General features: G+C 35.5%; 1 protein-coding gene across 10 annotated transcripts in view; it reads right to left on the minus strand.

Annotated features, from left to right (window-relative positions):
* Positions 1–11,706: 11,706 nt before the first annotated feature.
* LOC103564643 (regulator of G-protein signaling 22-like) overlaps positions 11,707–23,197 on the minus strand; it is a 165,397-nt gene continuing 153,906 nt past the window's right edge. For all 10 annotated transcript variants that reach the window (XM_070631856.1, XM_070631857.1, XM_070631855.1 and 7 more), the window contains 5 exons: positions 20,364–20,462; positions 18,581–18,674; positions 18,384–18,464; positions 18,074–18,121; positions 11,707–17,238 (listed from right to left, as the gene is read on the minus strand). In XM_070631856.1, coding sequence (XP_070487957.1) covers positions 18,117–18,121; positions 18,384–18,464; positions 18,581–18,674; positions 20,364–20,462 — 279 coding nt within the window. In that variant the 3' untranslated portion in view covers positions 11,707–17,238; positions 18,074–18,116. The remainder of the gene's footprint in view (positions 17,239–18,073; positions 18,122–18,383; positions 18,465–18,580; positions 18,675–20,363; positions 20,463–23,197) is intronic.

Below are 23,197 nucleotides of genomic sequence, written 5' to 3' on the forward strand. Positions count from 1 at the left end.
CTTTCGCATATGAGTGAAATCATATGGTATTTGTCTTTCTCAGTCTGGCTTATTTTGCTTAACATAATACCCTCCAGGTCCAATCATGTCGTTGCTAATGAAATGATTTTGCCTTTTTTATGGCTGAGTAGTATTCCATTACATATATATACCACTTCTTCTTTATCCAAACATTGGTCGATGGGCACTTGGATTGTTTCCATGTCTTGGCTATTGTGCATAGTGCTGCGATGAACATAGGGGTGCATAGGTCACTTTGGATTGTTGATTTCAAGTACTTTGGATAGATACCCAGTAGTGGGATAGCTGGGTCCTGTGGTATTTTTGTTTTTAGTTTTTGGAGGAATCTCCATACTGTTTTCCATAGTAGGCCACCCCATTTTAAGTGGAATCAGACCACACCTACCATTTCTCTAAATAACTTAAGAAATATAAAAATTCTTTCAGTCTAAGATGCTCAGTCTACAAATATTTACAGAGGCTACTACGGGCCAGACTTTGTGGCAGTTTCTGTGGAAGCAAAAATGAACATGATTCAGTCCCAAACTTTGGGGAGCTCCCAGAGTCCTGCAGACACCTCTTTTCTCATTCTGAACACTAAAACACTGTTCTCTAAGCTTCTTATTTCTTTAATATCACCAGCTATTCTCATTATTGGTAGAATTAAGGTCAGTGTATCAATGATCTGTGCTTTTCCCTCTGTCTTCTAGAGAGAGAGAGACTGAACCAGGACAAGTGAAAATGGGTACAGCCCCAGGAGAGAGAGTCCTAGTGTACCTGAAGTCTAACTCAGAGCTTTTTCCCACCTCTTTTAGTAAAATATGAGTATTACTGTTAATGGCATATGTGTTAAAGTACCAGAGAATTGTGATAGGTATTTTAAAAGTAGAAGTCAAGAAATGGATTTCTGAACTAGAGTTTTCTATATTTCAAAATAAACTTTCAATTAAATGTTAGACAAATCAGAGCATGCCATCCTAGAAAAGATGTTTTTAAATCATGAGGAAAACAGGCTTAAGCAAGCCACATATGAGCTTTTTCCTCATACTTTTTTAAACTGTTGCTTTGGAACCAACTTGTCATTCCTTTGTGTTTGCGCACACACACGTTAGACAGAACACGGGCTATGTTAACACAAATACTGCCAATCAGAGCTCAAGGTAAATATATTATAAATTATCTTTTCATTAGTTAATCCTGAATCTCTAGATTCTTGGAAGTATGGTGAAATCACATTCATCACAAGGTCTCAAGGGACACATAAAGCTTTCAAATACATGAGGATTTGGATAATAAGGTAACCTGGCAAAAAGAACTCTGAATTTGGCAGTGTAGGCTGCTACATCTACAGCACAGATTCACAAAGTATCCTTTCCATCTCCCTTGGTTTACAGATGGCCAACTAATGTGGCCAAGTTAGCCCACTAAACAAGGGCGTTATGTTCCAGGCTCACTGAATTTGGAGTTTCAAGAGTAACATGTTTTTCCTCTTCATCAGTTAGCTAGGGTTGCAGAAATCCAAGAGTTGAAACTTAACCATAAACTCAGGAGCTACAAAGTACCGTGCTTATAATACTACCCAGCTATTTCTTCAAATGTTTTAAGCCTACTAAAAGGCTGGCCCCTACATGCTGCTCAAAAACACTGAGTTGATGTGTACTGGCACCAACACAAGACAGCATACAGATAAGGTGACCTTAGAATCAACCAAAAATATATGGCACCTTCTGGATCTGCTAAAAGCTTAGTAGGCAAATTAACACAAGTAATTTTAGGTTTATTCAGTTCTGACTAAAGTATGACAGACATACCATGCACTAAAAAAATATTTTGAGAAGGTGGTCACAGACAAAGCTTCTTCAAGCATAAAGCTGCAAATCTGAGTGTGGTTACCTGTATCGGATTGCCAGGCAAGCCAAACACCTATGGAACTGGAATTTGTCACTTAAAGTAGTATTACTGAATAAATTCATAAGGGATTTACAAAATCCATGGAATTGTCTATTTTATAAAGCTGGAATGCTGTTGGCTTAAGCTTTACTTGGGACTTTAAAAAAAAATCATAAAATGACCTGTTTTTACTTTATTGTTTTTTTCTTGAAAAAATCTAATTAGGAAAAAATAGATCTCATGTTTCTGTTGCATTGAAAGGTTTGACCTTCATGATTAATAGTATTGGCGGCAGATCATGTAAACAGTCCTCCTTAAATGCATTTTGATTAAATGCATTTAGAGTTCCACTTAAGATGCATTTGCCATGTTCAATATGGTGCTAGACGTGGGTGGAAAAACAGCAGGTATCTTTCCAAGCAGGAGGCATGAGATCGCTAAAATCCTCAGCCTCCACCACAACATTAATTAGTGTGTTTCACCAAGCAAGGCTGTAAGATTTGTAAATGAAATTCTAGAAGGGTCATCGAGCTAGAACAGGATATGGAAGCCAAATGGAAAACATGAACCAATAAAAGAAAAAAGCTAAACTAGCTAGAAGTCTAAGTTTAGTCTTTGAAGTCAGTTCAAGTCTTGCATGCTTTAACTCTGATGTAATCTTAAGATGGTGGGTACAAACAAGAACTCAGAAACAGCTTTTGTGACTTTTGGACCAATTGCACATGTTTGTTGATGGCGATAATGATTACACAGTGGTCTTTACTGAATTACATCTGAATTAAAACCGTCATTCTCCTTGGGCCGAAATATAATAATGAATACTTATCAACAAGAATAGTCATCCTCCAAACACATACACCAACCCCCACATACATTTACAAAATTTATTACACAGTATGTTACATTTTGTTGATACGGCACATTATTTGTCTTAACAGCAGTAATGCATAAGCTCTTGCACGCTAGCACATTCTTCCTGTATGACAATGTGTTTGTTCCTTCTTTGTCCTGTCATTTGTCTCATTTCACATTTTAGTTAAAGAGATTATTGCTTTTGTGTGTGCAAGAATATTTTTCTGAGGAGCAATAATTCTCTTGATTTGAAAGAAATTATAGTTATGGCATGATTGAAACTTCAAATACATATAGCATAAAAGGACCATGCCCATAATAGTCTTAATGGACAAAAAAATTCTGCAATTAGAATCATAATCCAATAAATGCATTCTTCTTGTCTGCTGACAAGCCTTAAAAATGAATAGTACACAAAATAAAAAAAATGCACACTGATTTTTTGTAACAATCCATTTAAATCCTCACATGGAATGTGTTATCATTATCTTATAAAGTGTTTTTCATATGAGCCAAATTAATTATTCTTTGAAAGAAACTTAAGCTACTGTCTTCTTTTGATGATAAATGGAAGTTTAGTACACAAATGTTACTTTAACTTGAAAAGAAGGGTTCAGAAAAGATAAAACAGATGATCAAAAATACTGTACATAGTCTTAGCACTACATAGTCTTAGTGTTCTTATGATTGGAATTGAATAGGTAGGTTTATATTCATTTATAGAATGCATATGTGAATAACTAACAAATCAGAGCACCCAACTAAGAACTATAATTATATAGGAATGGAGTGTGCCACATATACAGTGCAGAGTGATGTGATGGCAGCACTTTTGTATTTAGACACTAGAAAATAGCCCGCAAGAGTAAAAAGAAAAAGTCATTGCTACGATTTTCTGATATGCAATTACAAAATTTCAGCCTCATTGAATTATTGAGTGTCAAATAAGTGCTGAAGATATGAATAAGGCATGTAAAACAAAAAGTTCAACACAATTGATAAGTACTATAGCAAGACACGTGCAAGGTACCATGGCAAGAGAAAAGGGAAAAAGATCAACTCAGTAGGAAGGGAGGAAAGGGTCAGGGAAATCTTTAAGAAGGAGAGAATGTTTTAATTGGGCCTTTGAAAAATGGTTAGAAGCTCGGTAGGTGGAAGAGGGAAGCGATTCCCAGGCAGATGGACTAGGCGTGAAACTGCCATGATCTATTTGTGAGCTGTAAGTAATCTGTTCAATGGTTCTCAAAGTGTGGTCTGCAGATTCTTCTTTCAGGGAGTCCATGAGGTCAAAACTATTTTCATAATAATACTAAGATGTTACGTGCTTTTTTCCCACTGTGTTGATATTTGTACTGATGATGCTAATACAATGGTGGGTAAAACTTCTGGCCCCTTTATATGTATCAAAGCAGTGGCACCAAAATGATTGTATTCTTCACTTTTAAAGAAAAAAAGAAGCCAGTTTCACTTAAGAATGTCCAAAAGTATTAGCGTCATTAAATGTTCACCCTTGAGTATACATCTTTTTAATATTCTAATTGATGAATTGGGAAGTAAACAGAAAGCATACCAAAGTATAATGGTTATCTCCAGAAAAAGCATTTGTGCAATTGTTTGAGTTGCCAGCTGACCTACCCACTTTCTTCATGGAACACCATTTTCACTTGAAAGGGTTGACATACAAACTATAGTTATTCAGATTTGGGTACCTGGCAGATGTTTTCTCAAAAACGTACAAAGTGAGACTGTTACTTTAAGGAATACAACAGACAGTATTTTTCCCAATGATAGAATATGAGCTTACAAGCCAGAATCAGAATTCTGAAAAACTTAAATCTACCACTGTGAGTTTGACAGCTTCCCAATACTTAAAATTTTTTCTGATGAGATCAGTGGTGATTTTTTGATTTTATACAATAAAATGTCAACATTTGAAACATCTGCATAACTCAGAGTGAACCACTTTTTTTTCAAAAGAACAGTGCATGAGGTTACAAAATCACACGTGGATGAAAAGACCCATTTCACAAGCAACATAGACAGATGCATTTTCACGTAGCAGAGAATGGAAAGTGTTGATATGGTTTCGGATTCCATATTGCAATTAACCTTTAAGAATCTACCAGTGTTCAAGTGTTGGTGTAGTGTAAAGAAGAATACCCATAATTATCTGAGAAGGCTATTTAAATACTTCTCCCTTTTCCAACTACATATCTGTGTGTGGCCAGATTTTCTCCATGTAGTTTGACCAAAACAACATATCACAACACTTTGAAAGGAAAAGCAGATATAACAATTCAGCCATCTTTTATTAAGCTAGACATTGAAGAGACTTGCAAAAATGTAAAACAATGACAATCTTTCCCTAAACTACATTGTTTCAAAAACAGGTTTTAAAAATAAAAATGTGGGGGCCAGCCCGGTGGTGCAGCGGTTAAGTTCGCACATTCCGTTTCGGTGGCCCAGGGTTCACTGGTTCGGATCCTGGGTGAGGACATGGCACTCCTTGGCAATCCATCTGTGGCAGGCGTTCCACATATAAAGTAGAGGAAGACGGGCACAGATGTTAGCTCAGGGCCAGTCTTCCTCAGCAAAAAGAGGAGGACTGGCAGCAGATGTTAGCTCAGGGCTAATCTTCCTCAAAAAACAAAATAACACACAAAAAACACAAAAAATTAAAAATGTGTAATTTATGCTAACACATTTATGTTTAATATGTTTATTATTGATATTTTAATAAATCTTTTTGACAGTTGTTTTAATTTCTAGTTCAGTAAATATCAATAGACAGAAACCACGTAAAAAAAAGATCTTTAATATTTAATTAATATTTTTAGGAGCATAAAAGGGACTTGAGACTAAAAACATTAAGACTTTCTGGTTTTATTGCACATGAGGAGAGATGATAGACACGGTAGGAAGTGTGAGACAATAAACGGGTATGTGCTTGATGCTAAGGCCTAAGGTCTTCTCCTGTAGGAAAGAGAATTATTGTAATAGCCCTTTAATAATACCAGCAAACACTTCATATACAAATGAAAAATAAAGATGGACACTTCTTTGGTGCATGGAATTTAGCAATTCAGTAATTTTTTGTGAATGGCTTTATGGAGGTATAATTTACATACCATAAAATTCACTCATTTTAAGTTTCAATGATTTTTAGTAAATCTATAGAGTATTACAACCATCACCACAGTCCAGTTTTAGAACATTCCATCACCCCCGAAAGATCCCTTACGCCCATTTACAGTTATCCCTGTCTCCATCCTTAGCCCCAGGCAACCACTAATCTAATTTCTGTCTCTACAGATTTGCCTTTTCTAGATATTTTATATAACTGGAATCATATAATAAGTGCTATTTGCCTGTCTTCTTTCACTTAGCATCACGTGTTTGAGGTTCATGGATGTTGTAGCATATATCAGTAGTTCGTTCTTTTTTATTGCTGGATGGTATTTCATTGTATATATGCACAACGTTTTGTTTATCCATTCACCAGTTGACTGATTTTTGTGTAGTATTCACATTTTGGCTATTATGAATAATGCTGCTATGAATATTAGCATACAAATTTTTTATGTGGAAATATTTTCATTTCTCTTGGGTAGATTCCTAGGAGTCAAATTGCTAAGCAGTATAGTAAATATGTTTAACTTTTTAAGGAACTGCCAAATGTCTCCCAATTGCCAATTACATTCCCACCAGCAATGTAGGACAGTTCCAGTTTCTCTATACCCTTTAACACTTGTTATTGTCTGTCTTTTCGATTATAGCCATCATAGTTGAGTGTGAGTTCATATCTCATTGTGGTTTTCATTTGCATTTCCCAAAGGACTAACTATATTGAATAGCTTTCAATGTGCTTATTAGCCATTCATATATTTTGCGAAATCTTTATTCCAATATTTTTCTCATTTTAAAGTTGGGTTGTCATATTATTAAATTGTAAGATTTATATATTCTAGATATAAGTCCATTGGCAGGTATATGATTTGCAAATATTTTCTTTCAGTCCTTTGTCTTTTTATTTTAATGGGATCTTTTGAAGTACAAAAGTTGTAAAATTTTACAAAGTGCCATTTATCTATTTTTTTCATTCATTGGTCTATGATGTAGTTGATTTAGTATGAGGAAATCTTAGCCTAACCCAAGGTCATGAAGATTTTTCTCCTATCTTCTTTAAAAAGTTTCAGTTTTATTGCTTACATTTAGGTCTATGAACAATTTTGAGTAAGATTTTGTGTATGATATAATTTGTTTTTGAATTGCCTTGGCACCTTCAGTGAAAATCAGTTGATGATAAATATATGGATTATTTCTGGACTTTCAATTCTATAACACTGATTTGTATGTCTATCCTGATGCCAATACCACATTACCTTGATTACTGTAACTTTATAGTACAGTTTGAAATTGGAAAGTATAAGTCCTCCAACTTTGCTCTTATCAAATTTATTTTGGCATGGATCTTTTACATTTCCATATAAATTTTAGGATCAGCTTGTCAATTTCTACTAGAAAAGTCTGAAGAATTCTGATAGGGATTGTGTTGAATCTGTTGATAAATTTCAGGAGAATGGCATCTTAACAATATTGAGTCTTTCATTCCATGAACAGGTCATGCATCTCCATTTAGATCTTTAATTTCTTGGCAATGTTTTACAGTTTTCAATGTACAAGTCTTGCACTTCCTTTGTTAAAATTATTCCAAAGTATTTAATTCATTTTGGTGTTATTGTGAAAAGCATGTGTTCATTGTGCCCATTTTTGGTTTCTTTATTACTAGAATAGGGAAATACAATTGATTTTGTATATCGATCATGAATTCTGCAACCTTGCTGAACTAGTTTACTAGCTCTGGTTTTTGTGGATTCTTTAGAATTTTCTACACATAAATCATGCTATCCGCAAATAAAGACAGTTTTACCTCTTCTTTCCAATCTGAATGCATTTTCTTTTTCTTATCCGATTGTACTGGCTAGAATCTCTAGCACAATGATAAAGACAAGTGCCAGGAGTAGACATCCTTGCCTTGGTTCCAGTCTTAGAGGGAAAGCTGTTAGCCTTTCAACATTAAGTATAACGTTAGTTGTAGGTTTTTTGTAGATTCCTCTTTATTAGTTTGAGAAAGTTCTCTTCTTATTCCTAATTTGTTGAGGGTTTTTATTAGAATGGCAGTTGGATTTTGTCAAATGCTTCTCTATTAAAACGATCATGTGGTTTTGTCCTTTATTAATACAGTGTATTACACACTAAATGATTTTTGGATTTTAAACAAATCTTGCATCCAGTTTGCTTTTGAACTTCTTGGATGTGTAGATTAGTGTTTTCCATTAATTGGTGGAACTATTTTGGCCACTATAAATTTTTTTTAATGCATCTTTCTTTCTATGGCTCCTTTTAAGCATATATTGTGTGCCTGATGGTGTTCCTGAGTTCCTGGAGGCTCAGTTCATTTATTTTCATTCTTTTTTCTTTCCATTCTTCAAATTGGCTAATCTGTCTTGATGTATCTCTAAGTTCACTGATTCTTCTGCCAGTTCAGATCTTCTGTTGAACTCTCCTAGTGAATTTTTTCATTTCAGTTACTGCACTTTTCAATGCCAGAATTTCCATTTTTCAAAATTTTCTTTTTATTGATATTCTCTATGTAATTAATTATTGTCATCATTCTTTCCTTTAGTTGTTTAAAGCTCCCTTTAGTTATTTAAGCATATTTATAATAGCTGATCTGAAGTCTTTGTCTGCAAGGTCTAACATGTGGGACCCCCCAGAGACAGTTTCTATTGACTACTTTTCTTCCTCTGTATGGATTATACTTTCCTATTTCTTTTCATGTCTTGTAATTTTTTGGTTGAAAACTTGACAGTTTAGATAATATATTGTAGCATCTCTGGATTCTGATTCTTCCCCCAGCCCCAGGGGGTTGCTGTAGTTTTGTTTGTTTATTTGTTTAGTGACTTGCCTGGACTAATTCTATAGGGGAGATTCCTCTCCAGTGTGCAGCTGCTTATGTCTCTGCCCAGTTTTTAAAAATATTCTTGCTTTTACTTTTAAGTGTTTCTTCCTATGGGTCACCTCTGGATCAGCACAACTTAGTGGTCAGCCAATGATTGGTCAGAAGTTGCACTTAAACACTTTGAGCTAGTAAGGTTTCCATTCTTTACTGATGCATCGATGTGTGGTTAAGGGACCACATTCAAAGTTTAGGCAGTCTATAAGGTAGCCCCAACTTTCACATTCTGAGTAAACAGACCTCACACTCAACAGGCAATGAGTATATAGTTAGGGTTCTCTCTGATCTCTCCTGAGCATGTGTGTAGCTAGTGCAAGCGTACCAGCTTCCAAATAACCAGGGATATGTAAAAGTTTATCAGTGACCACTAGGGCTTTCTCATCACAGATTTCTCTTACATTTCTGGCTGGTCTGCTAGTATGTTGCTTGCCCCAATCAGAGGCATGACAGTTTAGCCGTGAAGTTGGCCTTCCTGGATATTTGCTATTGTTCCTGGATAGTCTCACTGTTTTGCCAAAACTTCTGGAAATTAGTTTTTCCAACTTCTGATCTAAATCAAATCAGCCCCCTCTAGCAGCAAGGCTGCTGGTCCTTATGACCTGCCCCATTCTGGTAGAACCACTACATCATGGAACAGGAGGAGGAGAATGGAAGCAATGCTAGACCAAGATGCCACAGATTCCTAACTATTCCTCTTAGGTTTAGTAGTTTTTCTTGAATAAATGCTTCTCAATTTATTGTATACCTCTTTCCATTTCTATAATTCTCAAGTGGTTGTTTTGACAATTTTGCCCAAATTGATTGTCTCTTTTTGGTGAGACGATTTGCTGAAGTTCTCACTCAGCCTTTCTAGAAGTCTCACACTATTTAGCAATTCAGCAGTTTTTTAAAAGTTGCTAAAGTCACCAAATTTGATATGTCAAAACTAAGTATATGCTTTATATACCTTTTTCTGAAAATCCCACAGATATGATAATAAAGAAGCCCAAAGAGAATGAATGTATTAAAAGTATTGAAGATGGAAAAGGAACCAGAGATTTTGACAATATTTATAAAGCATAAAGCTGATGGCTCATGTTGACATATAAACCAGAGCAGAGAACAGAAACAACACAATTATGATGGTTTGAAAAGGGAAGACTGGGCAACCCAGTAGTCACAGTTCATCTTCTCAGCAGGAATTGTGAAGACACCTTGTGCAATGGACTGAAGGTTTATGTGTTCCCAAAATTCCTATGTTGAAATCCAAATCTCCAATATCATGGTAAAGGAGACAGGGCCTTTGGGAGGTTTTTAGGTCATGAAGGTAGAGCCCTAATGAGTGGGATTAGTGCACTTATAAAAGAGACCCCAAAATGCTCCTTTCTCCCTTCTGCGATGTGAGCACACAGTAAGGAGACAGCCATCTAGGAACCAGGAAGTGGGTTCTCATCAGACATAGAAATTGCTAGCACTTCGATCTTGGACTTCCCAGCCTCCAAAACTGTGAGAAATAAACTTCTGTTGTTTATAAGCTACCCAGTCTATGGTATTCTGTTATACAAGCCCAAACTAAGACACCTTGTTAGATCCTGATTCTACTCTATGGGAGAAACTCCCTTGTCCTTTGGGGCCCCTGGCTTTGCCTTCTGAGAAAATTTTCCTTACCTATTATCCTCTAGGCCACATCTGAAGTTGGCATTGGAAAGTAGGCCTCTTTGGAAATGGCACAAATTTCACAGCCTGTAAGTTTGGGGACCTGGAGGTTGTTTTATAGATTGAAAAATTACAGGCATTTTCAGGCCAGGTTTGTGGGCTTGTTGAGAATACAATTCCATTAAAATTTAGTAAGTTTTCAGTCTATTTACCACCAGTTGGTTCCATGTCAAAATTTTTTCTGGTCACAGTTCTTAAACCTGCCAACTCTCTTGTTTTATTTATTCACTTCTGTGCTTAGCCCATTTCTGTCGGTTATTTTAATGGTGGCTATTTTAAGGTCATCTAAAACAATAGGCTAGATTAGGATAGGTAGTCATGGGAATAGCTAAAACTTGGGGATTCCATTACTAAAAGGAATAAGATTAGGATAGATGTTGGGAAATAGCAGTCTCTGTATGATGGGGTTAAGGAGGGAGATTACCACTCATCATCATGTACTGTTGAATTTTTTCTTTAAAGATTTTATTTTTCCTTTTTCTCCCCAAAGCCCCCCAGTACTTAGTTGTATGTTTTCAGTTGTGGGTCCTTCTAGTTGTGGCATGTGGGATGCCGCCTCAGCATGGCTTGATGAGTGGCGCCATGTCTGTGCCCAGAATTCGAACCTGCGAAACCCTGAGCTGCTACAGCAGAGTGCACGAACTTAACCACTCGGCCACAGGGCCAAATCTTTTTTTTTTACTAAGCACATACATTAGTTTTATAATAATTACAATAAATAAGAGTTTTCTAAAATAATAACTACTTCAGGCCAGGCCTGAATAGTATTAGAGTATTTGACTCTGGAAAAGGAAATAGCATAGAAGTATAGTTTTACTTTTCATCTTTTGATCTAAAGTTCTAATTCAAAATATAGAAATAATTGATCATCGAGGAATACCCCAAACCTCCGCAGACAGTTACACTTTAAAAAGCTTCAATATTAGAAACTCATAGAATCACATAATATTAGAGCTAAAAAACAAAGGGAACCTCTGTTCTTTACACATGAGTAAACCGAGACTGAAGGAAGTAAAATAAATGACCCTCAGTCAGAAAGGTAGCAATAGATCCAAGATTAGAACCAAAGCTTACTGAATCATTGGATATATACCAACTGAGATATTTCTGAAGCAGAAAGGTCACTGTAATTTTAAAAATAGTATGCCAATTAAGAAAAAATCAATTATTCACAGATTATGTACTATAAAGAAATTTTCAATTATATGATAAGTGATGACACACATTTAAGAAATATAACATGAATTAGGTTATATATCTAATATTAAATTTGTTTATTAGAAAATAATACACACAAGCTGAATCTGACCCAACTGGCCAAATTACTTTTGTATTATTTCACTATTGTATTTATTTCAAAATACATTTATTCACCCCAAACAATAATGCAAACAAAGTATGAGCTCAACTTTCTCATGTTTTTAAAGGTATAAGCTGACATCATATACATAGTAATTTGGGTATTTTTAAAACCTAGGACTCTTCAAAAAGCAAGTTGTCTTTTCTTTAATGAAAACTTGTAAAATCAAGAAACAGATCAGATGCAAACATATAGCACAATTAAAACTTATTTATTTATTTGTACAAACCTAAGTCAGATTTAAAGCTACTTTTAAGATTACCTAAAATATAGTATATGTTACATTAAATGTAAGTAAAGAATTTAAGTTTTATTAATTCAACAAACATTGGCTGAGCATCTTCTTTAGGCATTATATTTCCAAAGATGATGTAAAAGAAGAGAAATTATTCAAGTGGATGTAATATAGATACTCACTAAAACAAATAAGTCATCATCAGTTATAAGGCACTGCTGGTAGTGTTATGGAGCCAGCAGGTGTGATCTTTTTTTAAAAAAATGATATGCCAGGGAACTGGAATTTAAAGGTTCTATTGTAATTAGAAATTTCAAAAAATAAAACAGCAGTCTAAAGCAGTGGTTCTCAACTAGGAAAATGTCTGGAGATATTTTGGGTTTTCACAACTGGGGAGGTGCTACTGGCATAAAGTGGGTAGAGGCCAGGGACACTGTTAAACACCCTACATTGCACAGGATAATCTTCTACAACAAAGTGTTAGCTGGCTAAAATGTCAATAGTACTGAGGTTGAGAAACCCAGGCCTAAAGTGATTAAAGTGATTTAACGTGATTTAATAAGCATTAATTTCTTCTCCGAAAGACATGATGACACAAAGATGTATTTTCATAAATATGAAAAGTGATGTAGATAGAACAGAGATTATATACTTTACATAAAATTGCCACATTACTATGTATTTATAATTACAAAAACACCAATGGCAATTTTTTGTGAGTAGCGTTATATTGAATTTTGTTAGATGAACAGTGATTTTTATCTTCCTACGATTTTACAGGGAACATATTTCCTTCATTTTTTCTTTTTATTTTTTTTAAGACTTTTTTATTTTTCCCTTTTCTCCCCAAAGCCCCTCGGTACATAGTTGTGTATTTTTAGTTGTGGGTCCTTCTAGTTGTGGCATGTGGGATGCCACCTCAGCATGGCTTGATGAGCAGTGCCATGTCTGCACCCAGGATTCGAACTGGCAAAACCCTGGGACACCAAAGCAGAATGCACGAACTTAACCGCTATGTCAGCAGGCCAGCCCCTCTTTCATGTTTTCAACAAACATTTAATGAAAATCTATTTTCTAGATGTTCTGTGTAAGGTGCTGGAACGAAAATTCAAATAACAGTTTTATTAGGGAAATAGGTATGTGAACAAAAAATTACAGTCAAGGCGACTAGTGTTGTTATAGAGTAATGAACAAGCTCGAGTGGTAGGACAGAAGAGGGAGTGATAACTTCTGTGGCTGTTTGAGGGATCTAGGGCAAGAAAAGAATATCAAAGATGGCTTCCTAGAGGAACAAATGCCTGATCTGAATGTTTATATCAGAAGACAGGAGGGTCTTATGCATATGCCATGCTAAGTAAGGAACTTCTATTTTACCAATATAACAGGTTTACCAATCATCTCAATGAAGGCTTTAGGCAAGGTAATACATAGGAAGGTATGCATTTTAGAAAGATAGCTCTGAGAACAGCTGGAGGCAGGCCAGGCAGGAGAAAGAGATACTAATTAGGACTTGGATCCAAGATGATAAGAATCTAGAATAAGGCAGTCGTCCAATGGGGGACAGAGAAGGAGAAGGAGATGCACTGAAGAGATGTTAAAAAGAATCAGTAGAACTACAGCCAGAAGACACTTCCTGAGCACACTAATATAAGGAATTGCCTCTAGTGGGAAAAATTGAGATTAGCCCATGCTGTGGGACGCTTTGAGGGTAGGTCAAAAATGAACATGTAAATATTTATAAAATAAAAATTATCAATTAAAAATATACATATAACACAATAAAAACTTTAAGTTTTCTTAATTTTATCTTAATAAAACTGACTACAGAATCCCTTAAAATACTGGTGTCAAACTTCAGGGCCTCCACCCAATATGTAAAGAGTTTAAAAGCCATCACTGCCATCCTCACAACAAGGAAAAAAAGCTAAACAAACTGAAAATCAACAAGTCTTCTTGGATCCTTCAAAGAATTGTGTTAACAGGGCAAACTGCTGCCCCTAAAACTGCAGAGACAGACAGGCAGATACAGAGAATTACAGTTACTGGGAGCAGAAGCCAACAGCTAGAGCTAATTTCGGCAGGAATACTTTAAATTGTAATTGATGAATTGCCTGAGTGTAGACTAGCTTGAGAGTTAAAAAATCCAAGGGGCCCCCACATTCTTGAATTTTACTTCCAGGAGCTCTACCACGTTCTCACTGTAAAGATCAGAGAAAAACTCCCTCCAGCTTCTGGCAGGGGGAGGAGCAAAGTAACCATTTTGGAATACACCCAGAGCTCTCTGTTCTTCCTAACAAGGCCCACCCTAAAGGGAAGATATTTCACCACAGCGTAACAGGCTGGGGTTTCATCAAAGCCTAAATGACCTGGGGAAAGGGAAATACTCAACTCAGGCTTACTAAAAGGCTGAGATCCAATCTCAGTCTTCCTCTCCTCTCATATTCTACCACCACATCAACAAAGCTCCTATATAATAACAGGGATTACAGCTAAAAGAACTGCAAGCCTCAGACCCTATTAAGGAGTCTCTAGGAAAACCCCAAACAACAGAGGAGACAAAAACAAGGACATAGAGGAAATTTCAGCCTCTAACATCACAACTGCAGCAAACAGTAAATACAGCCTAACTCCTAGCCAGATAAACATAAAACCGCACATTAAAGGCCCATATACCTCAGTTCCTTTTACCTGATACATCATGTCTTGTTTTCAACAAAATATTACAAAGCATGCTAAAAGAAAAAAAATAAAAGCCCCAGAAAACAAAAAACAGAACACAGTCTGAAGAGACAAAGCAAGCATCAGAACAAGATCTAGATATGGTAGAGATTTTAGAATGATCAGACTATAAATTTAAAATGACCATGATTAATATGTTAAGAGATCTAATAAAACAGTATACAACATGTAAGAATAGATGGGTAATGTAAGCAGAGAGATGGAAATTCTAAGAAAGAATCAAAAGGAAATGCTAGAAATTGAAAACACCATAAAAGAAATGAAGAATGCCTTTGATGGGCTAATCAATAGACTAGCATAGCTGAGGGAAGAATCAGTGAGCTTGAAGAGAGGTCAACAGAAAATTCTAAAACTGAAAAGTAAAGAGAAACAAAAATGAAAAAGGCAGAATATCCAAGAACTGTGGGACAGTTACAAAAGATGTAACATACGTGTAATGGAAATACCAGAAGAAGAAGAAAGAGAAAGGAACAGAAGAAATATCTGAAGTAATAATGACTGAGAATTTTCCAAAATTAATGACAGACCCCAAACTACTGATCCAGGAAGCTCAGAGAACACAAGCAGGATATATACCAAGAAATCTACACCTACACACATCATATTTGAATTGCAGAAAATCAAAGACAAAGAGAAAATTTTGAAAGAAGCCAGGGGGACAAGATAAGAATGGCAAACTTCTCTTCAGAAACCATGCAAGCAAGAAGAGACTGGAGTGAAATATTTGAAGTGTTGTGAGAAAAAAACCACTAACCTAGAATTCTGTATCCAGTGAAATTATCCTTCAGAAGCGAAGGAGAAATAAAGACTTTCTAAGGCAAATAAAAATTAAGGGAATTTGTCTCCAGCATACCTGCCTTGCAAGAAATGTTAAAAGAAATTCTTCAATGAGAAGAAAAATGATATAGGTCAGAAACTCAGATACACATAAAGAAGAGAAGAGCATTGGAGAAGGAATAAATGAAGGTAAAATAGTATGTATTATTTTTCTTATTCTTAATTGACCTAACAGAAAACAGTTTGTTCAAAATAATAATAGCAATAATGCATTCAGTGATTATAGCTTAGGATGAGTGAAACGAATTGACAGCAACGTGATAAGGGACAGGAGGGAGGAATTGGACATACTCTATTATAAGGTACTTGCACTACCCATGAAGCAGTATAGTGTTATTTTGAAAGTAGACTTTCATTAGCTGTAAATGTATATTTCAAACTCTAGGGAAACCAATGAGAAAATTTTAAAAAGAAGTCTAATTGATATGCTAAGAGAGGAGACAAAAGGGAATCACATAAAATGCTCAATTAAAACCAAGAGAAGGCAGAAAAAAAGTGGAATACAAAAAAAGAAACAAAGAACAAGCGCAATGAATGGAACACAGATACAAACTTCACAGCCGCTATGCTGTATGAGGCAGTATGGAAGCAGAGGAAAATACAAGGTTCCAACGCTTCAAAAAGAAAGTGTCCAAAAACCACTACTTTAGAAAAAAATGATCTCTGAAGTGCCATCTGATGCTTTCCCCCTTTAAAATGTCTCACTCTTTAGAGAATTAGGAATGGCAGTTTCTACTCTGAAAATACTTTCTGGGATTGTATTAGAGGGGAAGTCTAATGCTTCCAATCCAGTAATCCAGATTATAGTCCTTTGAGCTTCTGAGTCCTGAGGCCTACAGATGGTGAAGGTTCATCCTCCCAGGTCATTTCTTGCACATTCTCCTTTCCCTCCAGGAAAGAGGATAGGAGGGTATGTCTGGATTCTCTTTGCTACAAGTTTAACTCCTGTTAATAAGAGGGCTTTTACTTTTTAAATCTCTTATCTTGCTGCCTTAACAGTTTGTCACAGAGTGGTCTGTGGAACACCTGCATCAGAATCACCTTAAAGAGGGAGATCCCTGGGGCCTGCTCAAGAACTACTGCCCAAGAATCAGACTCTCTTCAGAGAGTGAGCCCAGGAATTTGCATTGTCGTAAAATGTCACAAGTGGGTCTTATGCCCACTCAAGTTTGAGAACCACTGCTTTAATATATGGTTCCTTTAGAGTTGAGGATAGGGATGGGGTGGGGAAGGCTCCTCCCATTATCTTTTGCGTCAATTTATTGCTAGGAATATTAGTCCCCTAACCACCTACTGAATATATCTGCTAATCAAATATAGTAAATGCTCAAGGAATATTTGTTGAAAGATTACTTGAGGAGTGTAACATTATCCTTCCTTAAGGTCTGTGATAAGCAAAACATTTTGATTCTTCTAACCTAGCTAGAAGTCATTTTATTCTAAATAAGTTTTTAAACATTTTATAGTCTTGTGTGTCATGTGAATAGGATAGCTGTATTTTAAAACTGTGGGAGTAAAACAAGCCAAACTTTATTTAGATGGTAGGCTTGCTCTAATGCAGACCATCAAAATCACTTGAGCTTCCATGACAGTTAAATTTGGTTTAAATTTCTGCAAAAGAAAAATAAATGGTTGAAAACATAAGCAACTACAGAAAATACAAATCCAACAAAAAACTTACACAGAGTTGTAATAAGGATCAAAAAAGTTAACAGATGTGTCAGCAAAACCTAAATGTTGGGGCTGCTGTGAGGCTGGTCTAAGGCGTGGGGGAACTGTCAGAAGGGAGTAGTGGCCAGGATCAACCACAAGAGAAAAAAGATGAGCAGGCTAAGAACATAAAAGGCCTCCTCATCACACCCACCTAAGAACCAGAAAACTGAAGATTTGGGGAAACAAAAAGCCAAGCTGAAGGACAGAAGATAAGAGAAAGGAGACTTTTACTGGGTTCTTCAAGCATTAGGTCAATGGGTTACCCTACATTATACTACACTACTCCTTTGTGGGGGCATTGTTAAACTCTAACATTAGTATCCAATCAAAACCATAAAATCACATCAGTATCCATATGAGAGAAGGACCCCGGTTTGATTTTCAGTTATTTTCAGTTCCTTCTTATATTCCCAACTTGGGAAAGTGGAGCTTGGAAATCTCAGCTTGTGAAAACTTGGGAAACTGAGCTCGAGCCCATTCTTCCATACATGTTCTTTGTGGAAGAGAAGAATAGATAAGGAGTAAATAGCAGCAGTAAATGATCATTCCCCAGAAGCCTTCCTTTTCAGGAGACTGTGCCATTCAGAAGGGAGGCAAGAGGCTCCTATCCATCAATTTGTTAGCGGGGCATGTATGTGTGTGTGCATGTGTTCTGAGGGTGTGCATATGTGTGAGTGTGCATGAGGGTGTGTCTTAGAGGGATATAGAGGGTATGATCAACTTTCAGTCTTACCTTGCACCTATCAGCAGCAGGATATACGCTCACATGAGTGCTCTCACTCTGGAAAGGGGATGAAGTGTTAGGTATACATCTTAAGTCTTTCCTCCTCAGCAGAAAGAGACAGGAGAAAACACACACACACACACACACACACACACACACACAAAGAAATTCTCCTAACTCGGGGGTCAGAGCAGTCGGGAGGGAGTCAGTCCTCATCCCTTTCTGCCCTGTATCTGTATGTTCTGGATGGCCAGGTGAGCGGCAGAATTCTAACAAAAAGGGGAAAACAACTGAAGATAGACTATCACTGGAAACTCACTCAGGATGTTGTGGCAAGATACAGTCTTTTTCAGAGATGCAGCCGAAGCAGTAGACTTAAAATTTGTAAAAGATGGTGCGGCTGCACAAAAATAGAGAAATAAGGAAAACAGTGCAGTAATCATTGGCAAAGTTCTCTAAAATTAATCTGTGATAAATGATAACATAGCAACTCTGTAAACAAAAAGCAATAATTACCTGCAAACAACTTTTTTTCCAATTCTTCTTGAATTTTAAGAAGAATCCTTTCCTGTTCTAAGGCTTCTATGTACTTGGAGTAGCACCAGGTTGGCTAGAAAGACAATTTTTAAAGTTAATTTTGGAAATATTTGCCCGAGGAAATAAACTGAAGGTAATACGGCTTATATAAGCCCCTTCATTTAAACTTCTTATTGAAGTCTAACACATACAGAGAAATGTGCGCATATCATAAATTTATAATTCTATGAATTTTCACAAACAGAAGTCACTCATTTAACCTTTTACCTGGGTACCACAAATTGTTACCGATCTACCTTACTCCGTTTTAATAAGAAGATTTATGATGAAGTAAAGGTGCTTTTTTCTATAGCCTTCACCTAGATTTTTTAATTCCCTGGCCCCAGTTTGTGTGTGTGGTGGGGGAAGTGAAGGTGATGATGTTCTATTTCTCAGTGAATCAATGTCACAAAAGCTTTATAGACTTCTCGATAGCTATTCAGTCACTTTTACATATTTAATTTGATTATGCAGTTTGGTGCTTAGAAAAGATCCAAGTTGGGGGGGGGATAGTTTTACATTTGGATTAATTACAATTCTTCAATGTGCAAAACCTATCTAAAACAAATGCATATACAAGCATGTGCACTTGCCAAATGGCAGTGTACTATTATTTTAGCAAATTCTAGAGTAATTCAGCATGTGTATCTTAAATAGCAACAACAATAACAATAATAATTTATATTTATAAAATGGCTTTGGTTTCCAAAAGCTTTTTAGTTTCTTACAAAAATCTTGAGACATATGACAGGAAAACATCAACATCATCATCATCATCATCATCCCTTTCTCTCTCTCTTCTCTTTCTAATAGATAAGGAAACAGGCTCAAAGGAGATTAAGTGATTTTTTTTCCCCACTCAAGGTAATACTGACTTCTAATTGACAGCCTAAAAATTAAAGGCCTGGTATCTCTAATTCTACATTTCCCCCTTTATTTTTACACCATGTTTCTGAAATGTAATGCTAATCATTTGCTAATGAATGTACTTCCAAATGGCACTATTAAGTATCATACACTTTTAGATATATCTTTTTCAATGTATGGTTCCACAAAATTGGACATTTCTATTCTCTCAACAATAGCTTCATAGTCTATCAGTTATCTTAGGTGGGTGGCTGAATTTATTTGCCATTCCTAAATACCAAAAAGATTGTTTCTTGAGCTAGTATTATTCTAAGATGCAAACACTTTCACTATAAGTCATTAAAAATGGACATAAATTAAACCCACAAAATTTTAGGGAACCGATATTAATGTACAGTTGTAAATGTAAATATAAACATACAAATTGTAAATATATCAGTTGATGGTTATGTACTGGCCAATTTTATGACCACTTCAAAGAATTAAAAAATTTAGACTAAGCATTTGACATTCTTCTTTCTTCTCTTAACCCAAGAATACATCAACCTATATGTGTTCTATCTTGTTCTATATCTTATTCTCTCTTTTCCACTAAGATAGCCATTTCAACTTCTGCCACTGAAATCTTCTTCATATGTACCAAGAAATTATTTTCCTTGATTATACTGTCCAAGATCAGCTGAAATTTAATGTTCTATGAAGGGTCAAGGAAGTTCTCTTCCAATCTCTCCTCTTATTACAATTTTAGCCTCATTACCAAACAAACAATCTTTGCTAATGTAAATGACTGAGTTACTGCATTCTACTATCCAATGGTCTGTAGGAGAAGTGGTATCTCTACATCTTTCCTGCTTACCTGTCGGCTGTATGCTTGTAGGCCTAAACCTGGGTCACCGACTAAAGCAGAGGTTTTGACAGCAGAACCTGAAGTACTTGTATATTGTTTGACTCCATCCTGTAATTACATTATTCCAAAAAAGGCAGAATGCAGTATTAATATAAACTTACAGTTAGGGAGTCATAACATCATATGAAAAAATATTTTGCAGTGGGCACCACACCTGAAGTTTCATCAAGTCACTATCACTAATGTGACATAATCTGTTAAATCTTTTATTTCATATTAATATAAAAATATTAAAAAATAAATGACAGAAATTATGGAGTTGAATGTAAAAATCACCCCCAAATTCTAGCATCCAAGAAAAACCACTACAAACATTTTCATGACATCTATCCAAATTTCTCACTAGGGAAATGCTTAGATATAATCTATAATTTTAATATTTATATTTTGTTGCATAAATTTAAGTCAAATGAAATCACACTATACGTACTCTTTTTAAAATCTGCTTTTTCAGGCAAAATGTTGTAACAATGTTTCTATGTGAATAAATGTAGAACAGGAATGCAAAGGACGGGCCTTTGTATCATTCACCAAGTATGCCTACTGTAGAACACACAGGATACACTTGCATATTTGTTGGATGATTAAATGAATAAAATACACCATCAATTTCAATGGACGAATGGTCTCATGCACTCAAATATTTGTTGAATGATAAAAGAACAAACTATATCATTATTTCAATGGGTGAATAATATTCCAGTAAAGGGATGACCATAGATAATATAATCAATGCCTGCTATTAGAAACTTAGGTCATTTAAAATATTTTACTATTAGAAATGATGTTGTGTATATACATCTTCGTGCATTTTTCAAACTCTCTCCTTTGGGATAAATCTCTAGAAGTATATTTGCTGGATTAAAAAGAATGAAGATTTGAAACAATATATGATCATACTTTCTCCAATAACACATGAGTTTGTAGGCCTATTTCTCACACCCTTAACCAACACTGGATATTTTCTTCTTTGCCCATCTGCATGTCTTTGGCTAAAAGGGAGGTTAAACGTCTTTTAATGCTTTTAATCATTTGTATTTCTTTTGTGAATTGTCTGTTAACACCTTTGCCCAATTTTCTGTTAGAAGTATTTATCTCGTTTATGATTTATTTTTATAACTTACATCATAGATTTTATGTTTCTCAGTTTGTCTTTTAGCTTTATTTTTTGCCATTTAAATAAAGTTTAAAAATTTTATTTAGTTACATCACTTTGATCCTATAATAATTTGCCAGTGTTCATTTTAAGCAGTTGATATTAAACTACATGAAAGTTTTTCATGAGATTCTCTTTCTCCTGTCATAATTTTCTTCAGATTAATCAGTTCCATTTGATTCCTTTATAAGAATAAGAGATGGAGGAGGATGTATTTCATATTAGTATTTGTGTTAAAAAGGACACTTACTGCTTCAATATTAGTAAGATAACTAACACTTTATGATGTGCATTGTGCTTCATATGTCTTATTTAATCCTACCCCACAACGTAAATTCTATTACTATCACCATTTTGCTGGGAAAAAATGAGGTTTTGGGAAATGAAGTGGTCTGCCCAAGATACTACAACTGATCAACGGTAAGCCAGGATTCAAAACCAGGCAGTCTGACTCTAGAGACGGCACTCCTATCCACCACACTATCCTGTCCCAGAGCAAATAGAACCTTACAGTTACATAGTGGAATCGCTCACGTGGTCTTCTATACATATTTTAATTAATCCCTCTAAAATCATGTGAGATTAATATTACCATTAGGTGATAGATAAAATTGAGGTTAAGAAACTTAAGAGTCCCATGCCCATGGTCACCTAAGGAAATCTAATGCTTTTCACAGTAACTGATGTTTTTCAAAGTATACATTTTTATGTTACAAAAAAGTTGTGGGTTTCCTATGTTCATTTTTTCCAGCATTTCCTCATATGTCTTCAATGACAATAAAATTTTGGAACAAACATCTTCTACTATATTGGTCTTTCTTACCTTACATTTTCCATGTTAAAATAAACGCATGTGTGAAATTGTGCTAATAAGTGACACCAATATGTTTCTTGCATATAATAAGAATATTCAAATGTAGAATTCCCTTATTTTTATTTTTTAAAATTATTTTAATGAGGTCATGCTGGCGTAAAAAACATTGTGTGAATTTCAGGTGTACATTATTATATGTGAGTTTCTGTGTAGACTGCATCATGTTTACCACCAATAGTCTAGGTTTTATCCATTACCATACATATGTGCCCCTTTACCCCTTTTGCTCTTCCCCCTCCCTCCTCCCCTCTGGTAACCACTAATCTGTTCTTCTTGTCCATGTGTTTGTTTATCTTCCACATAAGAGTGAAATCATACAGTGTTTGTCTTTCTCTGGCTTATTAGGCTTAGCATAATACCCTCAAGGTCCATCCATGTTGTCATGAATGGCACAATTTTGTCTTTTTTTATGGCTGAGTAGTATTCTGTTGTATATATATATACCACATCTTTATCTATTCATCCATTGATTGGCACTTGGGTTGCTTCCATGTTTTGGCTATTGTGAGTAATGCTGTGATGAACATAGGGATGCATAAATCTCTTTGAATTGTTGATTTCATGTTCTTTGGATACATGAAATCATGTTCTTTGGATAAACACCCAGTAGTGGGATTGCTGGATTATATGGTATTGCTATTTTTAATTTTTTGAGAAAGCTCCTTACTGTTTTCCATAGTGACTGCACCAGTTTGCATTCCCAACAGCAGTATACGAGGGTTCCCTTTTCGCCACATCATTTCCAACACTTAT

This window comes from Equus przewalskii, chromosome 8 (genome assembly GCF_037783145.1).
Source record: "Equus przewalskii isolate Varuska chromosome 8, EquPr2, whole genome shotgun sequence".
In the NCBI taxonomy this organism is placed as follows: domain Eukaryota; kingdom Metazoa; phylum Chordata; class Mammalia; order Perissodactyla; family Equidae; genus Equus; species Equus przewalskii.